Source organism: Diadema antillarum, unplaced genomic scaffold (genome assembly GCF_040938485.1).
Source record: "Diadema antillarum isolate AM-2024a unplaced genomic scaffold, OU_Dant_1.0 scf00000071, whole genome shotgun sequence".
NCBI lineage: Eukaryota > Metazoa > Echinodermata > Echinoidea > Diadematoida > Diadematidae > Diadema > Diadema antillarum.
The window spans coordinates 13,376,201-13,403,498 of record NW_027270960.1 but is presented as its reverse complement, the minus strand read 5'-3'; the positions used below and the strand labels follow the sequence as shown (position 1 = coordinate 13,403,498).

The 27,298-nt window shown below is 39.4% G+C and overlaps 1 protein-coding gene across 1 annotated transcript; it reads right to left on the bottom strand.

The window, feature by feature from the left end:
* Nucleotides 1–271: 271 nt before the first annotated feature.
* On the bottom strand, nt 272–26,465 carry LOC139716860 (uncharacterized). The gene is made up of 15 exons (XM_071628389.1): nt 26,198–26,465; nt 22,645–25,484; nt 21,720–21,814; nt 20,650–20,834; nt 18,302–18,414; nt 16,988–17,119; nt 15,275–15,527; nt 14,518–14,661; nt 13,651–13,764; nt 12,444–12,517; nt 10,873–10,983; nt 9,523–9,638; nt 4,163–4,301; nt 2,666–2,786; nt 272–484 (listed from the first exon to the last, which is right to left on the bottom strand). Exons 1-15 carry the CDS (start codon nt 26,298–26,300, stop codon nt 393–395), a joined length of 4,632 nt encoding a protein of 1,543 aa, XP_071484490.1. The 5' UTR covers nt 26,301–26,465; the 3' UTR covers nt 272–392.
* Between the last annotated feature and the right edge of the window lie 833 nt (nt 26,466–27,298).

Genomic DNA, 27,298 nt, shown 5'->3' with positions numbered 1-27,298 from the left:
CGTGTCATATCATAAAATGTGCATCAGACACATCCAACATGATGCATGTGAAAAGTAGAATGTCATCCAGGGTGAAATCTGTTCCAGATTCAGTCACTTATCAAGTCCACGCAACTGCAAAAAGAGTGACATCGGAGTGACCACACTCTCTGTGGGTCTCTCTCTGCGGTCTCTCGTGTCTGCAGTCATCTTCCATTGACCTTGGCATTCTCTATCGGTCACTCTACATGTCCAACTCACTGTACAGAGAGTGATATCAGAGTGACCACTCTCATATTGTCTTGTGTCTGCGGTCATCTTCTTCTGACTTTGGCATCCTCATCATTTATTCCGAACGTTCAACTCGCTCCATGCAGAGTGATATCAGAGTGACCGCTCCCTCATGCCTGCGGTCATCTTTTCCTAACCTTAGCATCCTCCTTGACCTTCCAGATCATGAGCTCCATGCAGCTCTTGGCGTCTTCCAAGCTGTCATGGCCACCAACTGAACGGAGGAAAGAGGGAAGCCATTTTATGTCACATGGCAATGCATCAAAGCAACTGCATCCCATTCTGCAATGGTGTTCTGAGTGTGCAATTCAACACAAAGTTCAAGTAGACTACAGTGAATAGAGTAAAATCAGATAAGCAAAATGATGCAAGATTCATCAAAATTACCCTAAAACTAAAAGAAGTTATGTAATTTTGGAACTCTTATGTGATTTCACAAAACGATGATTTTGATTGCAACCACAAATAAGCTGAGGTCATGAAGTCATCAACTCACAATTTTCCCATTCCATTTGGTTTGTGCACGCCAATACGACAAAAATCACATTTTGGGTTGATTTTCAAAATTTTCAATTTCTTATCTTCTTACCAGATAATGTTACCACTTGACATTCCTAGCTGCAGTTATGGCTTGAAAATGACATCAGTAACAAAAGTACATAGACCATTGATTTTTTACCTCTGACATCCTACGACCATCAAGTACAGGCAAGTACATTGTAACTGTCGACTAATTTTTACCCTGTGTACCTACTTATATCATCCGTAAATATACCTGGCTGATGCTATGGCTTGAAATGTCTTTTTTGTTCATTTGATTATCTTGAAGGAAAAGTGACCTTTGACCTTGAACTTTAACCTTTCATCACTACAACTGTTATGCAAGTAGTTATCAATTTATTTCCACCCTTTCCATAAACTTACATCACTACTGGACATTCCAAGGTAAAGTAAATGGATGGGGATTACTTCTTGTTTCTTTCTTTCCTGCAAAAATACAGTGACCGTTGACTCATATAATTTTACAAATAGCTGTCTATTCATTTCTACCCTATCTACAAAATTGCATCACAAGTGGACATTTCTCGGCGAAGATACTGCTGAAAAAGAAAAGAATAACCATGGTACAGCACCCTTTAATTACTTTGATGGATTTCCCCACGATACAATCTGGACGTAAAATGGTATACATGGGCCACAAAAAATGAGTCAAGCAGTTGTCCTTAAATTGCTGTGGAATGATGTGTGGGACAGATACATGTACAGACAATCCAAACACACAATGCTCCCCTCACCCTAAACAGAGGCATTAAAAAATAGAAAACAAAAGTTTTGTTTAGATAAGGAAGAAGATAGGTACCAAGGTTCCATTGTCACTTTCTGGCTAGCAAAATCACACCGTGGGATTTCTCAAACACATTTCACAATCTTTGAAAATAAACAGACGCTCGGGTAATACCTTCTGCAAAAGTGCATTCAAGAGCACAGTACTTTTAAAAGTTAGACCTAAACAACGCGAACGCCAAGCAGTGTCTTACAGCAATGTCATATCATGGAATTTCTTAGACACATTTCACAATCTGGAAAGAGAAACAGACAGGTAAAAAAAGATCTTCTGCAAAAGTGTACCCACTACTAAGAGCACAGTATACAGCGCACTCCCCTTATAACGAACACAGTTATTCCAGTTACAATAAAGTAAAAATTCAGGGCATAACATTATCCAATCCATGTAATTTTACTGTTTATTTGTTCGGTTATATAACAAAATTTTGATATAATGAAAGAAAACTACCGGTCCCAAGGACTTTGCTATAACGGGGGTCCACTGTACTTCGGATTTTAAAGTTAGACCTAACAAGAGAGCTCACATGTAAAAAGACACACAAAAAAAGCAAATAATTGTAATCTCAACTGTACTCTGATAATCTTCTCAGAGTCTTTTATCCTAAAATCATTGTCAATATTGTATGTGAACTTCAACTCGATGAAATTAATCTCCATGAATGTACAGAGCAGAGGGAGATCTACGGCCCATTTCATAAAACTTGTCATCAGTGACAACTGCCACATTTCTATGACAAATTTGCTCTCAGCCAATCAGATGCAAGGATTTCAGTAGCTTGTCACATCTATGACAATTTGTCACTGATGGCAAGTTTTATGAAACGGGCCCCTGATCATTAATATTGCTGTAATAAAAATTCATGACTACTGCACTTGAAAACCTTGATGTGTGACACTACAGGACAGAGGTGTGTTTTAAATGGACTCGTACACCTGACTTCTCGAAGGTGGTTTAACCCATTCCTTACAGGAACCTGGTGGTCTGTGTATTAAAGTTTATGGGGATTTTAGAATCAGTATGGAATGGGTTAAATCTGTTGAAACTTACCATCGTCTTGGATCAACCTCTTGAGGAACTCAGCCATGAGGGTCTTCAGGGCCCGCTTGAAGGGCGGCCCTCGTCGGTGGGGGAACACCACGGACGTGTCCACCACGGTACTGTGCAGCAGCTGTGAAAGTAGAGATAATGAGATGATACCGGAGGATAAAATGAACCAGTGCTTTTGAGAATGATCTTGTAAAACTGCCTCTCACCTAGCAGTTTGGTGAAGTAGTTGTGGGAATGGACAGAGAGAAAGAGGATTGACATATGTACAGGAGGGAAGGGATGAAAGATGGTAGGGGTTAAGGAGAGGAAATTTGGTAGGAATAGAATATAGAAGGGGTAGGATGTAAGCATAATGGCAAAGGTGGAGATGGAATACTGATGGTGTAGGGTATGCAGGGTAGGGGGTGGGTTAGGAATGGACTGGGGAAGGTGTACAGTGTAGGCCAAGGGCATACAACTTTGAATAGGAATGTAATATGGAAGCAGTCAGGTGTATGGATAATGGAGTTCAGGTTGAGTTGAAATACTACAGGTGTAGGGTGTAACGGGGGCAAAGATGGGTTAAGAACTACAGGTATAGGGTGTAAGGGGAAAAGATGGGTTAAGAACAGACTAGGGCAGGTGTAAGGTGTAAGGTGTAGAGGGCTAGAAGGGGAATAGGAAAAGACTGGGGATGGGGTGAAAGTGAGATTGGGGCTGAATGTGGGGTAGGAATTGAACAGGAAAGGTGTAGGGTGTACATGAAAGGGGTGAGGATGAGTTAGGAATGCATTAGGGAAGGTGCAAGGTGTAGAGGGCTACAAGTGGAATAGGAACAGAATGGGGATATAATAGAATTGAGTATGGAGTGAATGTAGGGTAGGAATGGAATAGGAAGGGTGTAGGGTGTAATGGGGTGATCCGGAGGATCGGCTACGAATGTAACTGAAAGGTGTAAGGTGTAGAGTGCAAACAGCTGGACAGGAATAGAATTGGGATGTGATGGAAGTGAGTCTGGGGAAAGAATGTAATAGGAAAGGTGTATGATGTAAGTGGGTGGGGTGGTATGAATTGGACTAGGGAAAGCGTCAGGTGTAGGAATGACAGGGCTATGGAAGAGATAGAACTCTAAACCGTGAAGCGTGTAATGGGTAGGGGATGGATTAGGAATGCACTAGGTGTGTTGTTGAGGGATGATGAAGGTTGGGTAGAAATCAAGTAGGAAGGGAGCAGGGTATGGGGGACAGAACTGGATAATATAATAGAGATAAGGATAATAGGATAATAGGATAATACAATACAGATAATGTAGGTCTGGGATGGTGTAATTTGTGTTCAAGGGGATTGCTCTGGTGTACAAATAGCTATCTTTCACATAAGATACAATGTGTATGTATGAAATATTTGGGAGTCTAACAGTGAAAACAGAGCACATTTCCAAGAACTTACAATTAAAAGAATTAAATTATGATCTCCTGGCATTGCAACTGCAATATATCACAATAGCATTATCAGTACCTTGAGTGCAAGAAGGTCACTCTCGAGACTGTGTCCAATCAGGATGGTGTGCGCTGAGAACAGGTTGAGAAGAACCGCTTGGACTCCACGGAGCTTTGTTGTTACATGTTTCAGGTCATCTTCTGTTATACCACTGAACCTGAAAGACATAAATACAAACATTACGAATGGATAAATGAGTTCCTTAATACCGAATCAGACTGCCACATCAGACTAACAGTCGTGTGTTGTTTTGTCTTGTCTCGGTAATACAAAAAGGGAAAAACAATTATTGAAACCAGCAATAGAGAGCAACTTATTGCAAATTTGTGGTAAATAAAGCAGGAATCCATGGAAGCAGGAATGTATGTTACACATTCACACCCTCCTCCCCATCCCCCTTTTGCTACAAGCCATTATACAAAAAAAAAAAAAACCAAACAAACAAACAAACAAACACACAACAGCACAGAACTCACAGTGACATGGAAAAATAAGTAAATAAGGCAATCTGCATTTATTGTGTAAACCTTCTGGGAGGATGGGTAATTTTTTATACAAAACAATATTTGTAGACGATACAACATACAACATGCACATTTTTGCATATTACCAGTTGTGACATACAATGTAGGTCCCATGACATTATTGCTGAATTTACTACGAAAAAAAAAACAATCCAGACTCAAGCGTACACATTACCATATTCACACAAGTTGCCTATGTACCCTGTCATTCACTCGCACATCATACACTTTCTTCAGCAAAAACACCCATATGTAAAATAGTTTGTAGACTTGGAGCAATTGAAGCAATCAGACAAACTTGCTTTCAGCTTGACAAATATGTACAGACACAAACAGACATATTAGCCTAAGTTAGTTTTTCTATTCATATTTGATTGCCATTCCATTCAAAGCCAGACTGTAACTGCCAGGAATATTTTTGACGTTGTTTTTTCATGAGCATATTCGTTTCTTCTTCAGAGTACTGGGATATGTGATTATACATTATTTCAATGAATAATGTTTACTATGATCTGCTCTACTGGTAAGGATAGCTGGAAAAAGGACTTTGCCCTAAAAGGGAAGTGCAAAAAGTTGTGGGATGAATGGAAAAAGACTGCATCAAACATAATTCATGTCATGTGTGCTACAATTGTATACGTAAATAATCATTCATCATCACAGGTGTGCTTTCAGCAGGTCATGTGCAACTATTGGAGAACATCAGACGCACACAAGAGCTACATAAAAGAAAACGATTATATGCAACAACAAAAAAAAATGTTATGCAATTTTGTTCTTATCTACTAAAAAAAAATGTCTGATGGACAGCAATGCATTTCAATTCTGACGCTGTATTGGGCAAAATTTAAGAAATGATTGGATACAATGTGTATCATCAATTGTCTCCTTTTTATTTCACAAGCACTAATTGTTGGAATTATTTTCTTCAAATCTATAATCTTGTGAAGAGTGTGCCAAATTGACAACTGGTGAAACGGATGTTCTGCGATACCACAAGCTTGGATGCTGGGCCTGGACAATAAGTGGGATTCTCCCACTATTTGCCCAAAATTGTATAACCCCCCCCCCCCCCCCATCCTTTTGACATAATTTGCCTTTCACTTTCTTTCATTTCTGTTCATGTTCAAGGCCAAATAAGGGAATGGTCTTGATCACACCATCTCGTTCTCACAGTGTTTGGAAAAGAAAGTGGCGTTCTGCAAGGATTAAACAGGCAGCTACAATAGAATGGGCACAGGAAGTGTCGCAAGAGCTGACGCTGTATGTAATCACTACACCGCATCATACTTGGGACTGCCGAGGGTTTTTTTTTTTTTTGGGTCATGTGACAGTCAAGGCAGACAGACGCCAGGGTTGACAAGCTGCCAGGAGACTGGATAATGGTCAAAGCGTGGAAGTGGACACTCGGCTCCCGGATTTCTTCCCTACTTTAAATATCAAAGGCTCGATATATATAGCATCTGGGAATTTTCAGCAAGGTCATTGAAAGAGGTTCTGGGCAAAGTGGAAAGATAATTTGCAGAGCTGGTCCACCACTTCCTGGACTTTCTTCCTTTCTAGATACTAAACACTGGTGGGAAGTCTGCGGCAGAATTAGGGTCAGGGTTAAGGTTAAGATTATTGCACAGAATACCTGGCCATATACAAAATATTAATGAAATATAAAGACATCCTGTGTCCTAGATTCATTTTACTTGCTACACAGTTGCCCAAATATTTAATTTAACTGTACATACCTAGTCTTGACTTTGTATATATCTGAATTTCATATAATTAGGTACTCCCCCCCCCCCCCCCACACACACACACACTCCTACAAGTAATTCCTGTGTTTTATCTATTTCACAGGAACCAGGGCTGCCTTGTGTTAAAAAAGCAGTCAATACTGTTTCCTGTTTGAAAATCTGAGCTACATTGTACATGCTTCAGCATATACCAGAGCCTATGGTTTTGTTTAGAAATTTGGGGAAATTAGGAGGAAAAAATTAGGGTAGAAAATAAATGGTTAATGCTTCAGCATGGCTAAAACTGTCCATGACCAGATTTCATACAGTATGCAGTATTCCCCATACAAAGGTTATCAAAACCATTCAATAAGCATACCATGTATGAAAAGCATGGTGATGGTATCGGTTTAAAAAAAAAAAAAAAAATCTGTAGCTCTCTTTATAGTGACAACATAATTCTCTCTTTCTTTTTTTTTTTGCTGGAGCATTCATCATGAATTTGGATGACATTATTCAGCAGAGTTTGAAAATTTTTGCTTTCAAATTGAGACATCGAAATGTTTTATAGAAATGATGGGTTTGATTCTCTGAGATTTTCACCAATTCTTGGAAGCAATTGGGAGACAGTTTGAAAGTGGACTGTCTCACCACATTTGTTCTGTCTTTCAGACATAGAGTAAAATCAAATAAATGGTATGGTAGGCTTCAAGTAAGATCTGACACATATACAAAGAAAGGTACATCTAGGTTTAACCTGTTGAAGACCAGTTCTGAGGATACTTGGGCAGGTGTCTATGGTAAATGCATGTTATAGCAATATCTGTCCGTCCTCAAGGGGTTAAAGGGTGTGTACAGTTCTGGTCGAGGTGAGGATTTACCTTTTAGCATTTTGCGAGATATACAGAAACCACTCTATGAGATGTCGAAGAGCATGCAATTCTAAGGGGTATCAAAAGTTTATTTGATAAAAATCGGTTTTGAAGTGGCCGAGATATCCAAAAGCAAGGTGAAACAAAGAGATCGTAATAAAGTTGTGGCCTGTTGTCTTTTATCATTATCACTTTTTTGGATATGTCGGCCATTTGAAAACCAATTTTCATCAAATAAACGTTGAATCCTTCTTAAAATTACATGCTCTTTCATATTTCATAAGAGGTTTCTCATCATCTCACTTAGGAATGTAAAAAACATAAATCCCCACCTCAACCAGTACTGTACAACCCCTTTAAAATGTTAATATTCTATTATTTCTTTTTGTAAAAAGCAATAGTACTGGTCACAGTCACATTATATGCAAATGAAATGAGAAAATGTGATCACCTGGCTAGTGTCAAAACAGCCAATGAAATATCATTTTAATACACTGTCAAAACAGACCTAGAAACAATGTGGTGCTCTGGGAAGTTCCCTGTAGTGTTTGGGGAACATAGGCACAAATCCGAGAAAGAGTTCACTGGCAAGACATTCTACACAAACAGGAAGAACATGTGATTCAAACTTTCTACTCTCACTTCATCTGGCTACTCCAGATTGAATTGCATTGAAAATATTTGGATGAACGACTCCCGGATGCAACTGTATAAAACATAATACAGCAGGATACAAGTCTAGTGGCCTTGGAAAACCGATTATCCTGAATTTGTGACATATTTCTTCAGCCACGAGGACTTGGCATGTTTGCTGCACCACTTGGATAACAGCTTCATCGACTGATGTTGGTAAATGTGCAATGTCATGAGACATTGATAATTTTATGTGTTGTGTGAAGGATTGAATTACATTGCTTTGTCACATAATAAGAATAGACATTTCTGTTCAGAGACAAGCTCCATAAAAACTCTAAAACCCCCTCCTACTTTTTTCGCAAATCTGAAGATTACCATGAGTTTTGATTTTCTTCTTGTAGAGACACCTTTACTTCACTCCCTTGCCTTCGACACACACAAAAACACACATACACGCACATACAAATACCACATGTGAAATTATAATGCTTTATTCAAGGGTGACAATTCTTCATGATGACCATTTTTACTGCTAGAACGTTTCTCTGAGTCACTTTCTGAATAAACTAGTGGCAATCAGAAACCTGCATGCAATTTGGAAACAGATGGCATTTGATCAGATCAATACAACCAAGAACCTGTGTCCTGTTCAAGTGGATAGTGCATTACACTTTCATTACCCAAACACACCCGGACCCAGCACTCGGCATTACTGACAAAAGGATGCATCTTCAACATAATAATGAAGGTATCAATGGGCACTTTGTAGTGAAGGTGAACATAAGTGTGGCTAGATTTGCCATGTGTGTGCTCAGTAAAAAATGGCAGCCTCCCCTGTTGGCTTGGATGCTTGGCTCCCAAAGGGGAGGGTGTGACTGTACTGGATTGTGGCACAGGTTTTATTCAGCTGACTATTAAAGATGTTATGCTGTAAAGTGCTTTGACCACCCACATTGTGGTGAAAAGGTGTGATACAAATGATGTATGTATAATAATCTTCATTTTATTGAACAATGAAGAACAAAATAGGCCATGATTACTCAGTCAACAGTGAATTAACCTTCGCAAGATATTGCAACATGCAAGATCAACATTTTACTTGCATCACATTGGTAGGTCACACACGTACAGTATATCAAGTTCATTGGCATACACTTCAAACCAACACAAGAGGGCAGAGTTCCACTTCACACAAATCTCATGAAGGCTGTACATTGCATGAACCAGCAGTCCCCTTTGTTTGTACAGTGTAGGTTCTGCTATTGCAAAAGCATTTGGAGTCTCATTTCTCTACAATTACATGTTCTATTTTCATGACATAATTGCTATTCATTTAGAGGCTATCCAACACTTTGAAATTAAATGGTAACATACATTAAATTATATCACACATACAGAGTGTACACAAAATAAAAAAGTGGGACAAAACATTCAATGAGAATTGTAAACTGAGAAAAGACAAAAGTGATATGAAAGTAAGGATGAAACATAAAGTAGGCACCCTTGAAAACAGTGCCTCTACATATTTTCTAGGCGATGGATATATTATTACACAATCCATTCCTTGGGTGTTTAATTTTTCCACCACCCAGTGGACTGTAAAGTGTTTGAAGACTCACCTAGTGTTGTAGTCTACCACTTCATTGTCCGGTTTGACCAGGGTGTCGTAGACCTCCTCTAGATCAGAATCAACGATTGTTACTCTGGTGAGTTCCAGTCCCTTGGAGGTGTAACACTGGAAGTACATGTAGGGGAGAATAACTGACTATCATGAGGGACTGCTAAAACCACCAAAAACTTAATTAACCCGTTGAGGACGAGTCCTGACTATACTCCGGCAAGCGTCTATGGGAAATGCGTGTTGTAGCAAAATCAAACCGTCCTCAATGGGTTAAAGAAAAAGGTAAACTATAAAATCAGGGCTGGCTTTGTCCGCCTGTTTTGTTTACCTATTTGTTTGTTCTGTACAATGCCTATTAAAGTTCTCTCAAAGTTTTAGACTTAACACAATGCTAAAACCACTAAAATCCTTCAAACACTATTAAGAATCCTTTAGACCTATGACGCCGGAAGAATACAGGGAAACGTATCAACTGCTATCTCAAAGGACATCAATATAATAAATTCAAACAAATAGGGAAATTATCCAGAAATACATACATGAATGAAAATGATCAAATAAAATGATATTCCATCAGGATGAGCATTTTCTTTGCTCAATTTTCTTTCAAACATTAACATAGAACAAAATCCTGTGAAGATTATTTCTTCACCTGCCGTAATCACAATTTGGTGATGATTCTTGATTTACTTGGCTATTCATTCAAATATGCATACCTCAACATGGCAATGGTATGAATGTAAGAACACCATGGAAACACAGTTTATTCCATTAATGGGGACAGGGAGAGACAGACCAAAAAACACAAGGTAAGGATCATATGCTGGTGTATTCATCTTTGAGAGAAAGAGAAAATAGAGAGAGATAGAGATGTATCTGAGAGAGAAGAATGAAAGACACAGAGTGGGACTCACATGCAGATGTGTTTGTGTGTGAGAGAAAGAGAAAGAGAGAGGATACATAGAGATATATCAGAGAGATAGACACAGAGTGGGAATCACATGCAGATGTGTTTGTGTGTGAGAGACAGAGAAAGAGAGAGGATATATAGAGATATATCAGAGAGATAGACACAGAATGCAGAGCTAAGGGGTCATACAGGTACGTAGGTAGGCAAGTTTATGTGTGAGAGAAAGACAGACAGGGGATATAAAGACATGTGTGAGAGAAGAAGAGATAGACAGGGGATAGATAAATATCAGAGAGAGGGGGGATTAAAATGTCATACAGAAAGACAGAGATAGAAAGACTGAGATGGAGAGAGAGAGAGAGAGAGAGAGAGAAAGGAAAGGAGGTGGGGTGGGGGTGGGGAAGAGTTGGATGAGGGAAAGCCACACACAGCCCTTACCATTTCACAGTCCAGGGCATATATTCCAGGATGTCCATTTCTGGGAGGAGATTTAGGAATGGTCTTCATGTACCCTGAGAGATTACTTGTCTTGTCCTCTGTCACATGGAGCTGTTAAACATGGATGAATAATTAAAAATAAATCAAAAGCAAGAGCAAATATACACTTATTTAGCCTTACGGAATAAAATTTCAATTTGATTTAAATCCAGAATTGACCTGTTTCAGATTCATACCAACAAATCAACGTTGTTGGGTTTTTTTCAAAAATATTCATATCAAACCCCCTCAAGGAAGACAAGCATATGATGAAGCAGAAAGTTATAAGACAAATTTACATGTTTGTTATGTACATGTCTTTAACAGTAACTGACTGTTCTTGCAGACTTGACCTAATAAACTAAAACATCCATGAGGTGAGACAAATTCAAGGAAGGTTACGTACTTTAAGCCATTGAAAACTAGTCCCGAGCAGGTGTCTATGGGAAATGCATGTTATAGCACAATCAGCCTGTCCTCAATGTGTTAAAAGTGAAATAATCCCAATAAAATGATATACAACATGTAAAGATAAGATGGTTTGCACTATACATGCAATGATAGTTCTTCATTTCAATGAGCACAGTACAGAGCATTGCACATTTTGTCTTATATTCCACATACTATTAAAGAATCTTGCTATAGGACTGATCACGAGCTGATCACGTGATAAAGCATGGTTTTGCCCATCACATCACCTGAGAAGAAAAGTTCGTTACACTCTGTGTTGATAGTCATTTTTGTTTCGCTGATCTCTAAGTCCACAAAGTCCTAACGCGTGATAAATACAGTTTTGAGTATGCGCGAAACAAAAGTGCGTTGCACTGTGGTCTATCATTTGACCTTGGTCAAGTGACAGACCACAGTGCAACGCACTTTTAGCGACAGTGAGGCGACACTGCGGTGCGCGTAACAAATTTGTGTAATCGCCAGCTTGACTCGTGTGTTTACCTTATACTGTGCGTGTACAAGTAGTACAGTACATAGTCTAGTCGCCTTGTTCATGTTTCAGAATGTTCAGCGTTTTTAGCACCAACATGATTGGTAAGAGAACGTAAAGCTACCTAGAGTAGGCCTACCTAGGATAGGTCTAGACTCTCCGACTCTCGCTGGAGTTAGATCTGCAGTTTTAGTGTTTTTGGACTTGGCGTGTAACGTCAGTCTAACTGACATTAGAATCTAGATCTAATTCGTTAGCTGTGTTGTTTCCCCCCAGTTAAAAAGATTTCAAATTTGGAATTAAATGGGAATATAGATGTGGAATATAAAGCAAATAATCAACTTTTGGTTTCATGCAATGAGACAAACTATCACTTCCTCGGCGATATGAATGCGTACGCTATCTTCCCTCAGCTGCGCTTCGGAAAGATAGCAACATCCAGATTGTCTCGGAAGTGATAGTTTGTCCCATCACCTTCACCAATGCTGATTATTTGCTTACGATTTGTAGTTGTACGCTTTATACTTCTTTGTTTGTTGTTGTCGTTTTTTTTCTTAAAATTGAAGAACTGTTTCACAAACTGTATTCTTACTCTTGCTGAGCAGCATCCCTTGGCTTCCATGTCTCCGGAGCAGCAGGAGAAACGGCTTTCAAGCACACCAGCAACTAGGGCAAGATAGGAGATTGAGGTGGGAGATGATTGCTTTGTCACCATCATCATCATTACCATCATCATCATCATTACCATCATCATCATCATTACCATCATCACCATCATTACCACCATCATCATCATTACCACCATCATCATCATTACCACCATCATCATCATTACCAGCATCATCATCATCATTACCAGCATCATCATCATTACTATCATCATCATCATTACCAGCATCATCATCATTACCAGCATCATCATCATTACCAGCATCATCATCATTACCAGCATCATCGTTACCATTATCATCATCGTTACCATTATCATCATTACCATCATCATCAGCATCACCAGTACCAATGTCACCATCATCATCATTACCACCATCATCAGCATCACCATCATCAGCATCACAGTCATCATCATCACCAGCACCAATATCACAATCATAAGCATCATCAGCATCAGCATCAGCATCACCTCACTATCCTGATCTCTCACCACCTTATCATCATAATCGTCATTATTCTCCTCCTCTTCCTCCTCCTTCTCTTCACTATCATCATCCTTGTCCTCATCATAATCATCATAATCAACATCATTTTCATTTACATTATCATTATCACGGCATGTGATATATGGCCCAATGGGCATACAACATTGGCTCCTCTTACTGTTGCCTCATTCTACAAGATTAAATCCCCAACATCCATCTTGACACTCACACCAAGGGCAATCATTTCTGTTGTTCCCTCACACTACAAAGGTGTGTAAAGTTGAGGCAAAATACAAATTGATGATTGTTACATCCATAAACAAGCAATTCCATTCTCAAATCCCATCAGGAATTAACTTTTGTCCATGTTGCAACAATCTTACGAATATTCATGACACAGTGACAAAGACTATTAACTATGAAAGAAATATACCTCGTTCTGTTTTGTTTTGTCTTGTTTTGTTTTGTTTTGTTTCATTCATTCATTCCAATTAAAGAAAAGTGGTTACAAAAAATAAGAAAAAAAAAGAATCAATCAAAATGAAATCATTCTCATGATCCAAACAGACAAAATTAGAGTTTACATATTTGCCATATCAAGCAGAACATAAAGAACAGATAAAGCTTGAGCTGTAATCTTACTTCTGCGAGTCCACAGTCTGCCCCAGTGATAGGTACAGGGCTCCTTGGTGATATACTGCCCCGTCGGCCGCCTCAAGAACGTTGCACCACAACGGCAGCATACTTGCTGGTTAGCTGGTGTTCACACATGAGGAGAGGAGTGGAAAATAAACTTCCTAGTTAATTTTCTGAAGCCACACTGAATGTATCTTATAGAGTATTGAAGTGATGACGTCAGTCTTTTGTTATAGCTTGGGTTGGAACCAAATGCGCGCATAAACATTGGGGCCAGCTGAGGTTGTTTAGAACCAGTTTCCATGGTGATGAATGGCTATGACATCACATTTTGGTATGAATGGCTATGACATCACAGTTAGCTAATCTACATTGCGGGCAGGAGCTTTCCACCAACCTGTACAATATGAAATGTTAAGAAGGCATAACTGGCACACCTTCTGAAATCCTTTTCTCTCGAAAATGTCCAAGATCTTGCTGTTTTCTGGCTGCCTAACAACTACACAACTTTTCCATCGATGCACAATCTAATAAACCACGTATCTCAAAGATAAATGTTCAAGTTATACAAAAGGAATATGGCCCTTGACAACTAATATTTGACATTAGATATCTTTCGTCTGTACCAAAGTATTTGAGAAATATGAAAATCGGCGCAATTTTGTGTAAAAACAAATGGGAGAGTTGCTCAACACCTACATCACACAGTGTCAATTTATCTTTCTGTCCAAACTTTATCTGATCATAACCTTTTTGTGTGTGTTTACTTTTTCCCAAAAAAATTTCACTAATCGACTTCTCTGAATTTTCTTCTTTCATACAAAGCAAATTGATATCAGGGTGACCCTTTTCCTTCCAGTTGGCATTACTCACGGTCACTACTGGTCACTTTCTTGGTCTCCTCTTCCTTGTAAATGAGGACATGTCCCGATACTTCTGATGGCCGAGGATAGCCGTTCTCTCGCAGCAGCGTCTCAGTGAGGATGAACGGTTTCAGTCTCTCATAGAGCTGTGCTCCTACACATGATACAAGTATCAAAAGTAGAAGCTTTGGTAAGGCTTCACAGGAGAAGGAGATTGTCACTTCCAAAATTCCTCCAAATCGCTCCATATTTCACATGGTTATACTTTTTTTTTAAAATATCCTTAAATCAACAAAGGCTAAATTGCACAAGATTTTATCACAAAGTCATCAACCACACAAGTATTGAATAAAACAACTTCCTAAAAAAAGAAAATACTCAGGATGTAGAAGTGGCACTAAATATGCTTTTACAAAATAGCAAAATCAGCAATGAGAAGGCACTATATTTTGAATTCCAAGCATTGGTAAAAAATCTTGTTTGTAACTCTTCTTTTTCTGACACGGTAGTGCCTACAATCACACAATTCTTAACCTTTATAATTGCATATGCACCTTCAACCATCCTTGCTTTTACTTATCAATATCTCACTTTTATTTGTGATTGATATAAGATATAGTATGGTATGATACATGATATGATATGACATGACAATATATGATATGACATCATATCAAATTAAATACTAGTATATTAATCCATTTTCATCTCATAGCATTCCATGGAAGTTTTCTGTGAGGCAAACCACAAAAGGATTGTGTTCTCACCGGTGAAACTCTGCTTTTCTTGGCTGTGTGAGCTGCGATGGATACTGAAGGAAGTCTTGGCCGCCAGCTTCCCTCCCAGTACCGCCTCGTGCGAGATCACGTTCCGGGCTGACATCAGCGTCGGGGTGGACGGCGGGGAGTCCAGCTGGCTCGCCGTGATGTTCTGCAGTTTCTTCAGGGCATTCACACACAGGTTGAGGTAGATGTTGCGGCTGGAAGCCCTCTGGTAGACGACCTTCTCTTCCTCCAGTCCCTATGGAGAACCAAAGTGTGATGTCACAACTATTCATCGCCACAGAAACTGGTTCAAGACAACCTCACCTGTTCTGGTCTGTAAACGCTATTTTGCAAACCATACTCGCACCTGGTTCCAAAACAAGCTGTGACAAAAGACTTGACATCATCATTTCTGTATGCTATAGGCATCATCAATGGTTGGTTTCAACTACAGCTCACAGATAACAAAACCTATCTTCATCAACAAAACAAAACAAAACAAAAAACAGAAATTGACATTTGTCACTACTGTTAATGTGGAAATTTTTGCAGTGTTGAAATTTTGCACATTTCAAGCAACCAGAAGCTAGCACGAAAATTAAAGCATGCGAATATTTTTGCTTGCCATATGTTCCAGTGGTTGATGTCTTGATTCAGCAGAATTAAAGCACGCAAAACTCATCTTATCCGGCCAAGCACAAAATATTTCTTGCACCAAAATATCCACTTTTACAGTATTACAGCACATTCACTCAAGTCCTACATATATTTGGGGTCATGACATGATTTTTCTTGCCTATGATAAATTTTGTAGAAGAAACATAGCAAGGAAAAGAAGAAGAACCCACGTCATAAAATACCAGCAAAGCATAGGTTGGTTTTGTCATGATAAGACAGTATGTCCTGTAAGTTCCTTATATATTTTCTGTTGTCTGAAATTCTCACTTCCTTGTTTTCAAACCTCTACCTTTCTCCTCTTTTTTTCTCACTTTCCATCTTTAACCCGTTGAGGACGGACTGATTTTGCTACAACAGGCATTTAACATAGACACCTGCCCGAGTATACTCGGTACTCATCCTCGACGGGTTAACTTCTTACTCTTACTAGTTCCTTCCTGCATGGTGCATCAGGCCACACTGTAGGAGTTCACCCTGTTCTTTCTTTCGGTCTTATCAAATATATCATACTTCTTCTTATCATGGTTTACCATTCCATATGACCAATACTCACATTGACACAATAATCCCCGTTGTTATTCATGATTCTTGATTTTGGACAATATTGAATCCAACATTATATTCGACGTTGACAAACGAGATAATTTTACAGGCATAACTCCAACTTTGACAATCATCATAGATTGTGTGTTACACCTTACAAATGTTTGGAAGAAGAACAACTTTTTTTCCTTTTTTTTATTTCACTTTCATCCTCTACACCTTACTTTCTAGGCCAGTGACCATGCTGGTCCACAAAAGTATTGACAGCTGTGAAACTTTTTGCAGGGAGGTAGTCTTCATTCAAGCCCAATGTCACATACGTGCAATCACCTTCTCAAAGTACATGCACAATGTATCTATTATGTACTCATCCTGGCAGTTTCCATGATTTTGCCAACCATGTTGGTCCACGAGAGTGCTAAAAACAGAAATGACATTCCTATGTAGAATATATGTCATCATTTAGATCCCATGTGTCATGCATACAATAATTACCTTCTCAAAGGCTTCTTTTTCTGTCCTGGCCGTTTTGATGATCTCATCGATGAAGACATTGAGATAGCGTTGCCTGATGTTTGTCGGCACCTTGTTGCTTCGGTCCGGAACCACCATGGGTCTCTTGCTCGTCTTATATAATACACAAAATAAGACAACAGGTGTTTGGGTGTGTCATCAAATCTCTTTAAGTTTTAATTGAAGACATGGATATAGTATGACAGGAAAAGAAAAGAGATAAAATTCTCTCTATTGTTCTTTGTCCTTACTATCTTTGTATGACTACCTTTGCTACTATACATAGTACAGTCATTACTATTCTGGCTCACATTATGTAAGGAGTTCTCTGGGGAAAAAAAAGAAGCAAGTACAAGCTTAACTTCTCTTTCTTTTTATGAATTGAAAATTCTCACTATCATCTTCATTTTCATCACTTCTATGACTATAATAATTTCAAGTTTTACTTTTACCTTTATAAACATAGTCATAACTATCTGCATCATTGCCTCCTCCAAAATATTTTATTATGTCTTAGTCAAAGACAGCAGATTTACTATGGAGAGTAGAAGAAAAAGAATATACATACATTCTAGTGCAAGTGATATGGGTGAATTCACATTGCTAAGAAACCAGTTGATTCATTTAACATGAGACCCTTAGATCTCTATAGATACACTGTGCGGTTCCATGACATTTGCTCCAGGGACAATTGCTCCCATGATGCATCTGCACACTACGCCAAACATAAATACTGCCTACAATAACAACCCTAACCCTAATCCTCACATCAAACCAAACCTAAAACCCTGTCATAAGCCTAACCCTAGGTTTTTGGAGAAAATAAGAGCGGAGCAATTGTCACAGAGCAAATGTGTCACCACACTTTGCACAGAATTATCCAGTTTCTATAGAACGATTCGGGTTCGTTGAGGGCAGCAGACAATTTGTGGCACTGGGCGCAGCCATATTAAAGCTCAAATTGCGGTGTCCCAGCCTACCCCCCTCCTCTCCCCCACCCCACGGGCATCATGTTTATCGCGCATTTGTAGCAGGAGTACGCACACTTGTTACAAAGGTTCGCGCACTAAGCAAGCATCCACGCACTCAGTACGAGACACCTATTGGCTAAAGCAACCATGCATCAATTTTTCATTCCGTGCGCGTGTTAATATAGGGAGGAGGTGGGGGAGAGGGAGGGGGGGTCGGCTGGGACACCGCAGTAATGGCGCTGCCCATGCCGATAATACACATAGCGCGTCACAGAATCGGTCAATAGACTCTTTAATACTTAAAACATCTGAAGGTTACACTCACTGATTTGGGCATATGAGCCACCCTCTTTGCTGATTTTGCGTTCGACATCGCTGTCGTCTTGTTGGATGGGTTTGATCCCATTGTCAGGCGCTGTAATGTTGAGTTGGTTGTCCCTTAATTAAAGTGACAGAAAACATTGCAGATTTTAGCTACAGTGTGTTCTCTGACAGCAATAGCAAATTTGATTCATGTGGTTAATTGCAGTGTTATGTAATTTAATGTACAAAGAGTGCAACATAAAATATGTTCATCAAATATCATCTGAAGGTGAAATATCATGGGTAAACTGGCCAGTCTTAAAACAAGACTGACACCATAATGAACAGCACATCAAAAACCTGCAAAATGTTGAATATCTTGCAAAACTGTGCCTATACAGTGTGATGTTATATGTGACTGTGCACCTCAAAACGAACATAAAGTCGCACACACTGATTTTGCGTGAGGACTGAAAATAAGTGAAATGGGTCAACCTAGCCGAACTTGACTTTTTCGTATTTTCTAAAAGAGTGGGTCTTCTTTTACATTATGCTAAAATTTGGTATCATAAAACGGGCAGGAAAGTGCGTTTTTTTAGCAGTTTATCTCAAACATTTTTGGTAGAATAGTGTGATTAGGCGACTCTTTAGAATCCCTTTTTCATTTCTGAAAACCCTTGTCCACACTCTTCACTTTCAACTCTAATAACTTTTGAAAGGATAGTGCTACTGCTTTGAAAGTTAGCATTAATTATGAACAGAATGTATTAAAGAGGCATGCTTAATTTCACTTTAATCTGATAATCCCTTCATTGTTGTTACTCTGGTGGTTTACTTCCTGTTTTTTGTCCCATTCATCGCACAGCCAGCACGGTTTGGTAAAGATTAAGCGCTTGAATAGACACTATACTTCAGAGTCTCTTTTCTCAGTTCACACTTTTCCTGAGTTTGTGCTTTCTTTCCAATATTTAGATAAGTTAGGAGAGTCCATTTGATTTGAGTTATACATCATTTTAAAGCTTCAAGTCTGCTCTTTCAGAATATGGTCTTAACTAAAAATTCATGTTTGGTGACTTTTTGTTTGTTTTGAGGTGCAGGGTCACATATGTGCTGTTGAATTGGAGTCTCAGCACTTGGGCTGTGTCTACGAGAATGCATCATTCCTCTGTATGAATACCTTCACTGATTCCATTATGCAGTTAGATGCCATTTACTGGTAAGCTAAGCTTACCTAGCCATCTTCATGGCATTCAGGTAAACTCTTTCAAACACTTGGCCATGATGTAAGTGAGACGAACTCACTTGAGATAACAATGCAGTGAAGTCTTGCATGAAGGCTAGGAAGATTAACAGATTTCCTTCTCATTGACAGCTAGTTTCAGGTACTGTGCAGAGCAGTGATGAAAGCGCTCAAGTGGATATGGCAAAGCAGAGTAAAAGTTAACCCAAATGCCACCAGGAACTAGACAAGCCATGTATCAACTCCTATGGCAACTCAAATATCTTTGGGGGGGGGGGGGGGGGGAAGGGGTTAAATTCACCTGCAGAGCAGTTTAAACTCCTGCTTTCTATTCAGCACAGATTTAGTGTGATATGGGGGGGGGGGGGTCACTACAGAAGCAAATGATCCTTGCCTATCACCAATGTCCTTCCTACAGAGGAGAAACTTCCCTGATGTTTACTGTAAGTGGAGCTTTGTGAGGGTAGCATTAAATTACTGGGATAATGATATCTCATGTTATGTTTATTTATTTATTTTTTTTTTTACATGACTGCTTTGCTGATATATCATCAAATAACACACTTGACCAAGAATACATGATTGCAGCAATATGTATAGAGAGAATAAAAAAGTAAGTTACAGCTCACAGTTGTTTATAAAGATTTTTGTGAAGATTGTTTTTGATCAATGGACAGCAACATGTACAATTCAGCCTCCAGCTGTGAAAGGGTGATATGCACTGCAATGACACATTATGTTTTGACATTTAAGAAAAAATATATACCATTATTCGTATCTTTTATGAAGAATCATCTCTTTGGAGATGTTAGGAAAAGGAGTGTCATCATTTTCCCCTCTCTTCCTCTTCCTCTACTTTCTCTCTTTTCATCCAACTTTCTTCTTCTCCAGATCGTCCTCTCTTTTTTCTTCTTTTTGTATTTCTTCTTCCACTTCTTTTTCTTCCTTTTCTTGTTTTTTTTTTCTTTTTATATCTTGGGTGCAATAAAATTTTTCCATCATTATCATTATTATTTATTCATTACAAACTGGAATGGATTTTTTGTGTATGAAATGGAAAGGGTTCTATAAAATTGGTTCTACACCTGGAATTCATGGAACCTTGTCTATAAATGGAATTGGTTGTATACCTGGCTGGTGGGCAATCCTCTTCCTCCCCGTGATGGACAAGCCCTCACGGTTCTGCCGACCTCCGCTGGACTCCTCCTCCTGCGAGGACCTCCGAACCCTCTCTTGCATCATCTGGTAGCGATTGTAGCACATCTGGGCGGGGCTGGGCCTGGCATTTGCTGCTTTCTTGGGCTGCTCCCTCCTCCTCTTTGGATCCTAGTAGTTAATTTTGCATGACATCCAGGAAAAAAAATACTGCAAGTCCAAAAGTAGCCTTTATGGTATTTGTATTTAAAGCAGCACTCTTTTTTCTTTAATCATTTTTTTTTTTCTTCAAAGCCTGTGTTAAAAATCTCACTGCAGTTAAAAATGTCATGTCTTTTCCTATGGGCAAAAGCTTACATGTATGTAAAAGAATAAAAAAAAAACAAACAAACATGTATACTCACAGGGAAAAGCCTACTTTCAGAGAAAGATATTGCAATGATAGCAAAACATCTATACGCAATATATCAGTAAACCCATGGCCTAAATGTAACAAAATTGAATTTCATAATGATTTATAATATGCTCTGTTCAAAGCATTTCCAGTAAAGCAAACTGTAATTTGATATCTTGATCCTGCAACTTGTGGGAGAAATGAATCTGTGAACATAAGCCACAGCTCATCAATTTCACGGACATACACCTATACCAAAATGTGCACCTGAGTATACACTCGAGTATTGCCAGTATGTAACATCTAACAACAGAGGGACACATTTCCTGCAAACGTGAGACACGATGCTGCCTATCTGCAGCAGTCTTAGAATGAATATCTACCATATGGACAAGACAATGACATTTCTTGTGCAGGACAAGACTTAAAATTCGAGAGCATCATTTTCCTGTTAAAAAGGTATGGTATAATTTTTTGTTGAGATGGGGCTTCAGGTTTCCATTTTTTGTGAGATAAAGAGAAACATCCTATGAAATATGAAAGAGCATGTAATGCTAAAAGGAATTCAAAGTTCACTTGATGAAAATTGGTTTTGAAATGGCTAAGATATCCAAAACAGGGATCCTAATAAAAGGATCTGCCTGACCAAACTTACGTACCCCAAACTTGGACTTGTGAGCAACTCTTTGTTTGCCACTCTGCGCCGAGGTCTCAGCATCTTCATTCCTAGTCTGTGATGTTGATCTCTGCATATAGAGAGAGGAGTAAATCCAATACCACCGGTGTCAAACTACTGAATAAGCAATACAGCTTACTTCTTGTATTTCACAAGCAAGAACTTTCTGCCATAAAGATAAAGTGCATGGTGCCAGTGCAGTTGTGCAAAGCATGTCATTGATTCGGTAATTTGAAATGTTTAAAGATGTTTCAATTTTTATTATTTTTCTTCTTTTTTTTTTTGGGGGGGGGTGGTGATTCTTGGAAACAAGTGAAATACAAAAATATCTCACTTGTCACATCATAAACATTTCTAATAATCATTGAGTTCATATCTGCTGTGTATAGTGGAATGGCAGCCTTGGTACACAAATTGAAATATTACCTACTCTGATATTTGTTGTAACACATAAAGTTGGTATTCACGCTGCCAAAGTATCATTTGTATGTGAGTGTGTACACCTTAATCAAAATATAAATTTAAAATAATACATCCTCAGTGAATGACTGAAATGGCCAAAGTCTGTATAAGGGACAGCATTAATTTATTCAGAGGGGTGAATTTTCGACATTTTCCTTTTTACCAATAACGACCAGCAGCAATGCTTCTTAAATCCATAATTTGTCCTTGACTCTATCAAAAACAAATTGTTTCACCACTGATCACTGAAATAGAAATAAGGCTGATATCCCTTCTACAAAGTGTTTTTATGTCACATGTGCTCCCATTGTAACATTGCTCCCTTACAACAGAAAATGCTGAAAGACTGTACCATGTATTGAATTCTCAATACCACCAACAGCAATGTTGCATAAGATGTCAAAGAGTAGGTTTTGCTGTGAGGAGTGAAGGGCTTACCACAAAATGAGATTTGCTCTGCTCCCTCAAACGCTGTCCGTCCTCTTGGAAAATCCTCAGGCACTCGTCAAACGTATCTTCTTCAGAGCTATCTTCCAAAAATCTCTTCAGGTCATCTCTGTCATCACCTACAGATTCACAGGCATCGTCTTCAGAGTCACTATCATCATCGATGTTGGACGGTAGATCCCTGGGCACATCAGGGTCATCCTCATCGGAGCTGGATACCACACCCCCTCCGATCTTCTTGCCCAAGGTGGTGCGAAAAGGCTTAGTCTCTTTCGGGGGGCTCCTTACGTCCACCGAAGGTCTCCTTGGTAGGGAGGTTTTCTTGAGATGTGCAGCATTGGAGCCAACAGGAGCTTTGCTGCTCTTTTGTTCACTTCCACCAAGTCCACTGGACTTGGCTTTATTAGATTTGTGAATGAAACTATAATGTGGTCCTTTATTTTTCACTGGACTAAAACTAGACGTGGATTTCACTTCCTTCTTCACACTCGGTGGTTTCTTACTGCTTCCAATTGACAGAGAATTTGATTTTTGGACACTACTCTTAATAGTTGCCTTGGGCTTTGGTTTCAACTGTCCATCTGGCCTTGAATTTGAGTTTCGGACTTTCACCTCCTCTTCTGCTTCATCGCTGTCATCGCCGAAGAGATCAAGTTCGACGAGCTTACTATCTTCGGCAGACCTTGACGAGGAGAACGTTCTGAGGCGCTTTGCAGCCTGGAGGTCACCCTGGGAAGCCGACCTCTTTTTGATGGCTAGAGTATCCTCCTTCGTTCTCTGCTTTGCCTTCAGAGGGATTGATTTTGAAGCAGCCGATGCTCCGGCAGAACTTCCCGATGGCGCTTTTGAAGATTGAGGCTTGCGTGACTTTGGCTTATCATCATCATCATCTTCAACTTCTGAGTCGGAATCATTGGCAATGGCAAAAAGATCAAAGTTGCACTCTCTGACAGAAGGTTTCTTTACGATGCGCTTTTGCGATTTTTCTATGCTTGCAAACACACTGCGATCACTCTTCATAGTTTTTTCCACCCGCACCGTGTTTTCTTTGTGTTTACTTGACATGGGATACTTTCCTTTTTGCACAACATTTTTCGCTTTAGTCTGATTTAATGATGGCTGCTTTTCAACACTATCTACAGAATTTGACCTTGGCTTTTTACTGTGTACCTTCGATATTTCAACAAGGTCAGAGTTGTCACAGTTCTTTTCATTTGCCTTCAAGCATTGCTGCTCCTTTTTCACTTTCTGCCGTTTCTGAAAGAAATCTTCGAGCTGTTTGGATGACACTTTTGTTTTGGGAGTACTTACAGATTTCACATTACCACCGTCATGTAGACTGATTGACTTTGCTCCCTCCTTTGTGATGGCAGCATGTTTGTTTGCACTTTCAGGCATAATTTTCCTGTCTGTCACGGGCTGAGGATGTTCATTTGATGACTGTTTTTCTTTTGTCTCGCTTAGTGCTTCATTTTGCAATTTCTTACTTTTACTTGACTGATTCATTTCATTTTTCTCTCTTGATGTAGTCCTTTTGACACTGATCTTTTCTTTGCTGGGAGAAATCTTCACCATGGCCTGTTTGTTTTCACTTTTCTGAACTAGTTTTTCCTCTTTCTTTGACTTAGAATTTGACAAATTTTTTGTTATGTCAGCTTTACGTGATTTCATTTTGAGAATCTTTCGACTTTCAGCATCATTTTTGCCCCAAGCTCTTTTGTCCGCTTTAGAGGGAGACTGAATGTCATCGTGTTCCCATTCATTGTCGACCTCACTCGGAAATGGCTCATTTGATGAAGTTGAGTATGTAGGGAGATCCCTCTTCATGTCATGTGGAGCAGAGAAACCACTGCAGGGGTCATACTCTAACTGCAGTTTGGAACAACTTTGGTCACCATGAGAGTATGAAACATGAGGAGAATACTTGTTCCTTTGGTATTCTTCTTCCCCAAACAGAGGTATGCCAGTAGAATGAAAGCTGGTAGTTTGAACATCGTATTCAGTGTCATCAGTTGAAAATTGATATGAATTTTGGTCTCTCTCGGGATCTGGACTATAACTGTCACACTGGTTGTCTAAAAAATCTCCTGGAACTTGCGAAGTTTTTGTGGGGACATAGGAGGGTTTATCACAAACACCTGAAGAATGATCATCAAGACCTGCTTCTCCTTTTGATTCCATGCATGATGAGAATGGGTCGTACTCTAAATCCTCCTCATTCCCTCCACTCAACTGCCTACACAGACTCTTTGGAGTCTTGGTTGTTATAGTAACACCACCATATGAATGTGTCTCAATGATGACATCTTCACTGTCAGATTCAGGCATCCTTGACTGCAAATTCCTTCTCAATCCTCCTTCTCTTCCTCCTCCTCCTCCTTTTTCATGGCTTGCATGATGAACAGTTAAGCCATCTCCATCTGCATCAACATCATCAGCAATAGTCTCTCCTGCCAGAATATCCTTTTCATTATCATCATCATCATCATCACCTCTGTCACAGGAATCATTTCCAGCAGCCCCCATCGCCTCTAGTTCTGCCAATGGAGTTGGGGTGTAACTTGATCGGTTCGGCCGGAGGTCAGTTTCCAAGTCATCCCCAGCTGACCCGCTCGGGTCTCCCGTCTCCTCTGCATCATGGGATGAAGAGTCTGGGTCAGGCTTCTTGCACAGAAACAGTGGCGTGGGCACATACCTGATAGGCTTGGCAGTGGGTTTCCTATCTTTATGTCTGCGGTGGGAAGGCAAGCTGCCACTCTCGAGGGCTGGCTTTGAAGATCCCTTTCTTTCTTCAGCATTCTTGACTGCCGGAGTGTCTTGAAGTGATGGAACTATATCATACAACCCACAGAAATTAGAAATATAAGAAAGCATTTATACCAGAGCATAAAAGATCAGTTGTGTTAATATTCACAGACACAAGAGGTTGAGGAAATAAAACACCCAATGCTTCAACAGAATTTGAATTGAGCCCATAATGGGTATGTGATGAAAAATGTCAGTTTGGAGTAACATATTTACTCATCACTGTCAAAGTTGTGGTCTTCTCCAATGCTTTCCTTCACTAGATTTTAGTACTAGTAGCACTCACAACTATTGAACTTTATAATGAAATGAGTACCGGTATTTTTCTCACATTTCCTCTAGTATCACATACCACGAACGTTACCAGGTGCCACAATGCAATGACTGCACAAAAGGCATTATATGTAAACATGTACAGTGTAAAATACAAATTCTAGAGTAGAAGTAGGCACTTGCCTCACTTCACCTCATGGTCATATTACAATCACAAGTCTGCATTCTACACACCATTTTTAGTAGTTATTCAAGTAGACATAGACAAGATAGAGTCTATAGGTCATATAATGATTTCTTACTAGGTATCTACACTGATCTCGACTAGTTTATAGGGCAACAAGTGAACTTGAGTTGAGTCAATTGACAAATTCTTACTCAACTGACTGTATTTACTTTAAGTCGATTTCTTGTTGATACAAACTGAGAAAGTAAATCTAAGTACACTGTGTACTTCGTATCGTACCTCTTCGAATGTGTCTAAAGTGGCAGTATGGACGTTTGCATCTGTTTTCTGCATCATTTTCTGGACACAGTACGCCTCGAAAGAAGCCAGACGTGGCAAACATGTTGTATAATGAGGTTTGCCGTGAGTTCTAACGTTACGTGGTTGTGGTTGAAGTGTCCCCTTGTCTTTGCAAAGGATTCATCGGATGTGAAGACAGATGGAATTTCAAAATCCCAAAAATGTAGAAAGGCTGTCGTTGCAATGCTGTGTAACATAACAGATCCACTCAGTATACGAAAATCTACAATACGTGGACGGATGTTCACAGCCGTGTGTGTGTGTGTGTGGTGCTGGTGGTAGCGGTAATCCAAGCCGCACTTTTCCCGTGCGATGTCCGATGGCTGTCCGCTCTTCAGGTCACCGGGATGGAATGGGGTGAGATCCTATTTTCGGGAGGTGCATCAAGATGAGTAGTTGCTTTCAGATGGTATTAATACATCGGTTTGTTTAGGATATAAAGTATTTTCATAATACGAAGTTTACTTTATACCCACATCCATAAGCCACAAAAGTTCATCTTGACAAAGACTCCAGCGTGCACCTATACAAGCACCTTCTCCTTTACATAAATATTGCACCACAGACAGTACAGATGCACTGTACTCACGCTCGTTGGGGGCCATTGCCAGTGTACATACTTTTCATTGAGCGAGCGGATTGCTGACTGCCCGCTCAGGTCAGCAGATTTTAATTCCGTCTTTTACCTTTAAACCAGTCCACTTTAATACGACAAAGCACAACTTCACAAACGAATATGTAAGCCCTCTTTATCCCAAATTTAAATACGATAATGTTCCGGCATTACATGAAGGCCATAATATTGTGAGGCCCCAATCTAAAACAAGGTAAAACGGACAAAAACTTACAATTAAGTGGATATTTATATGAAAGCTAGTGTGAGCCCGTATTATGGACAGTTCATATTGTATAAGAGGTCGATCCTTTTTACCTTTGGGAACAGCGATTTAAAATCTGTGCAAGATATCACATTTGATGCATATGTGTAGGTCTGTTGTATCACAAAACATCCTACCATATAAGATTTTTGCAATAAGACCC

What these genes read in the sequence shown, in the direction of transcription:
- LOC139716860 (XM_071628389.1), bottom strand. Translation starts at nt 26,300, where the DNA reads ATGTTTGCCACGTCTGGCTTCTTTCGAGGCGTACTGTGTCCAGAAAAT. An exon ending in CTTTAGACACATTCGAAGAG is followed by an intron (nt 25,485 to 26,197) that starts GTACGATACGAA and finishes TGTATGATATAG; the next exon opens with TTCCATCACTTCAAGACACT. An exon ending in GAAAGTGACCAGTAGTGACC is followed by an intron (nt 13,765 to 14,517) that starts GTGAGTAATGCC and finishes TGTGAACACCAG; the next exon opens with CTAACCAGCAAGTATGCTGC.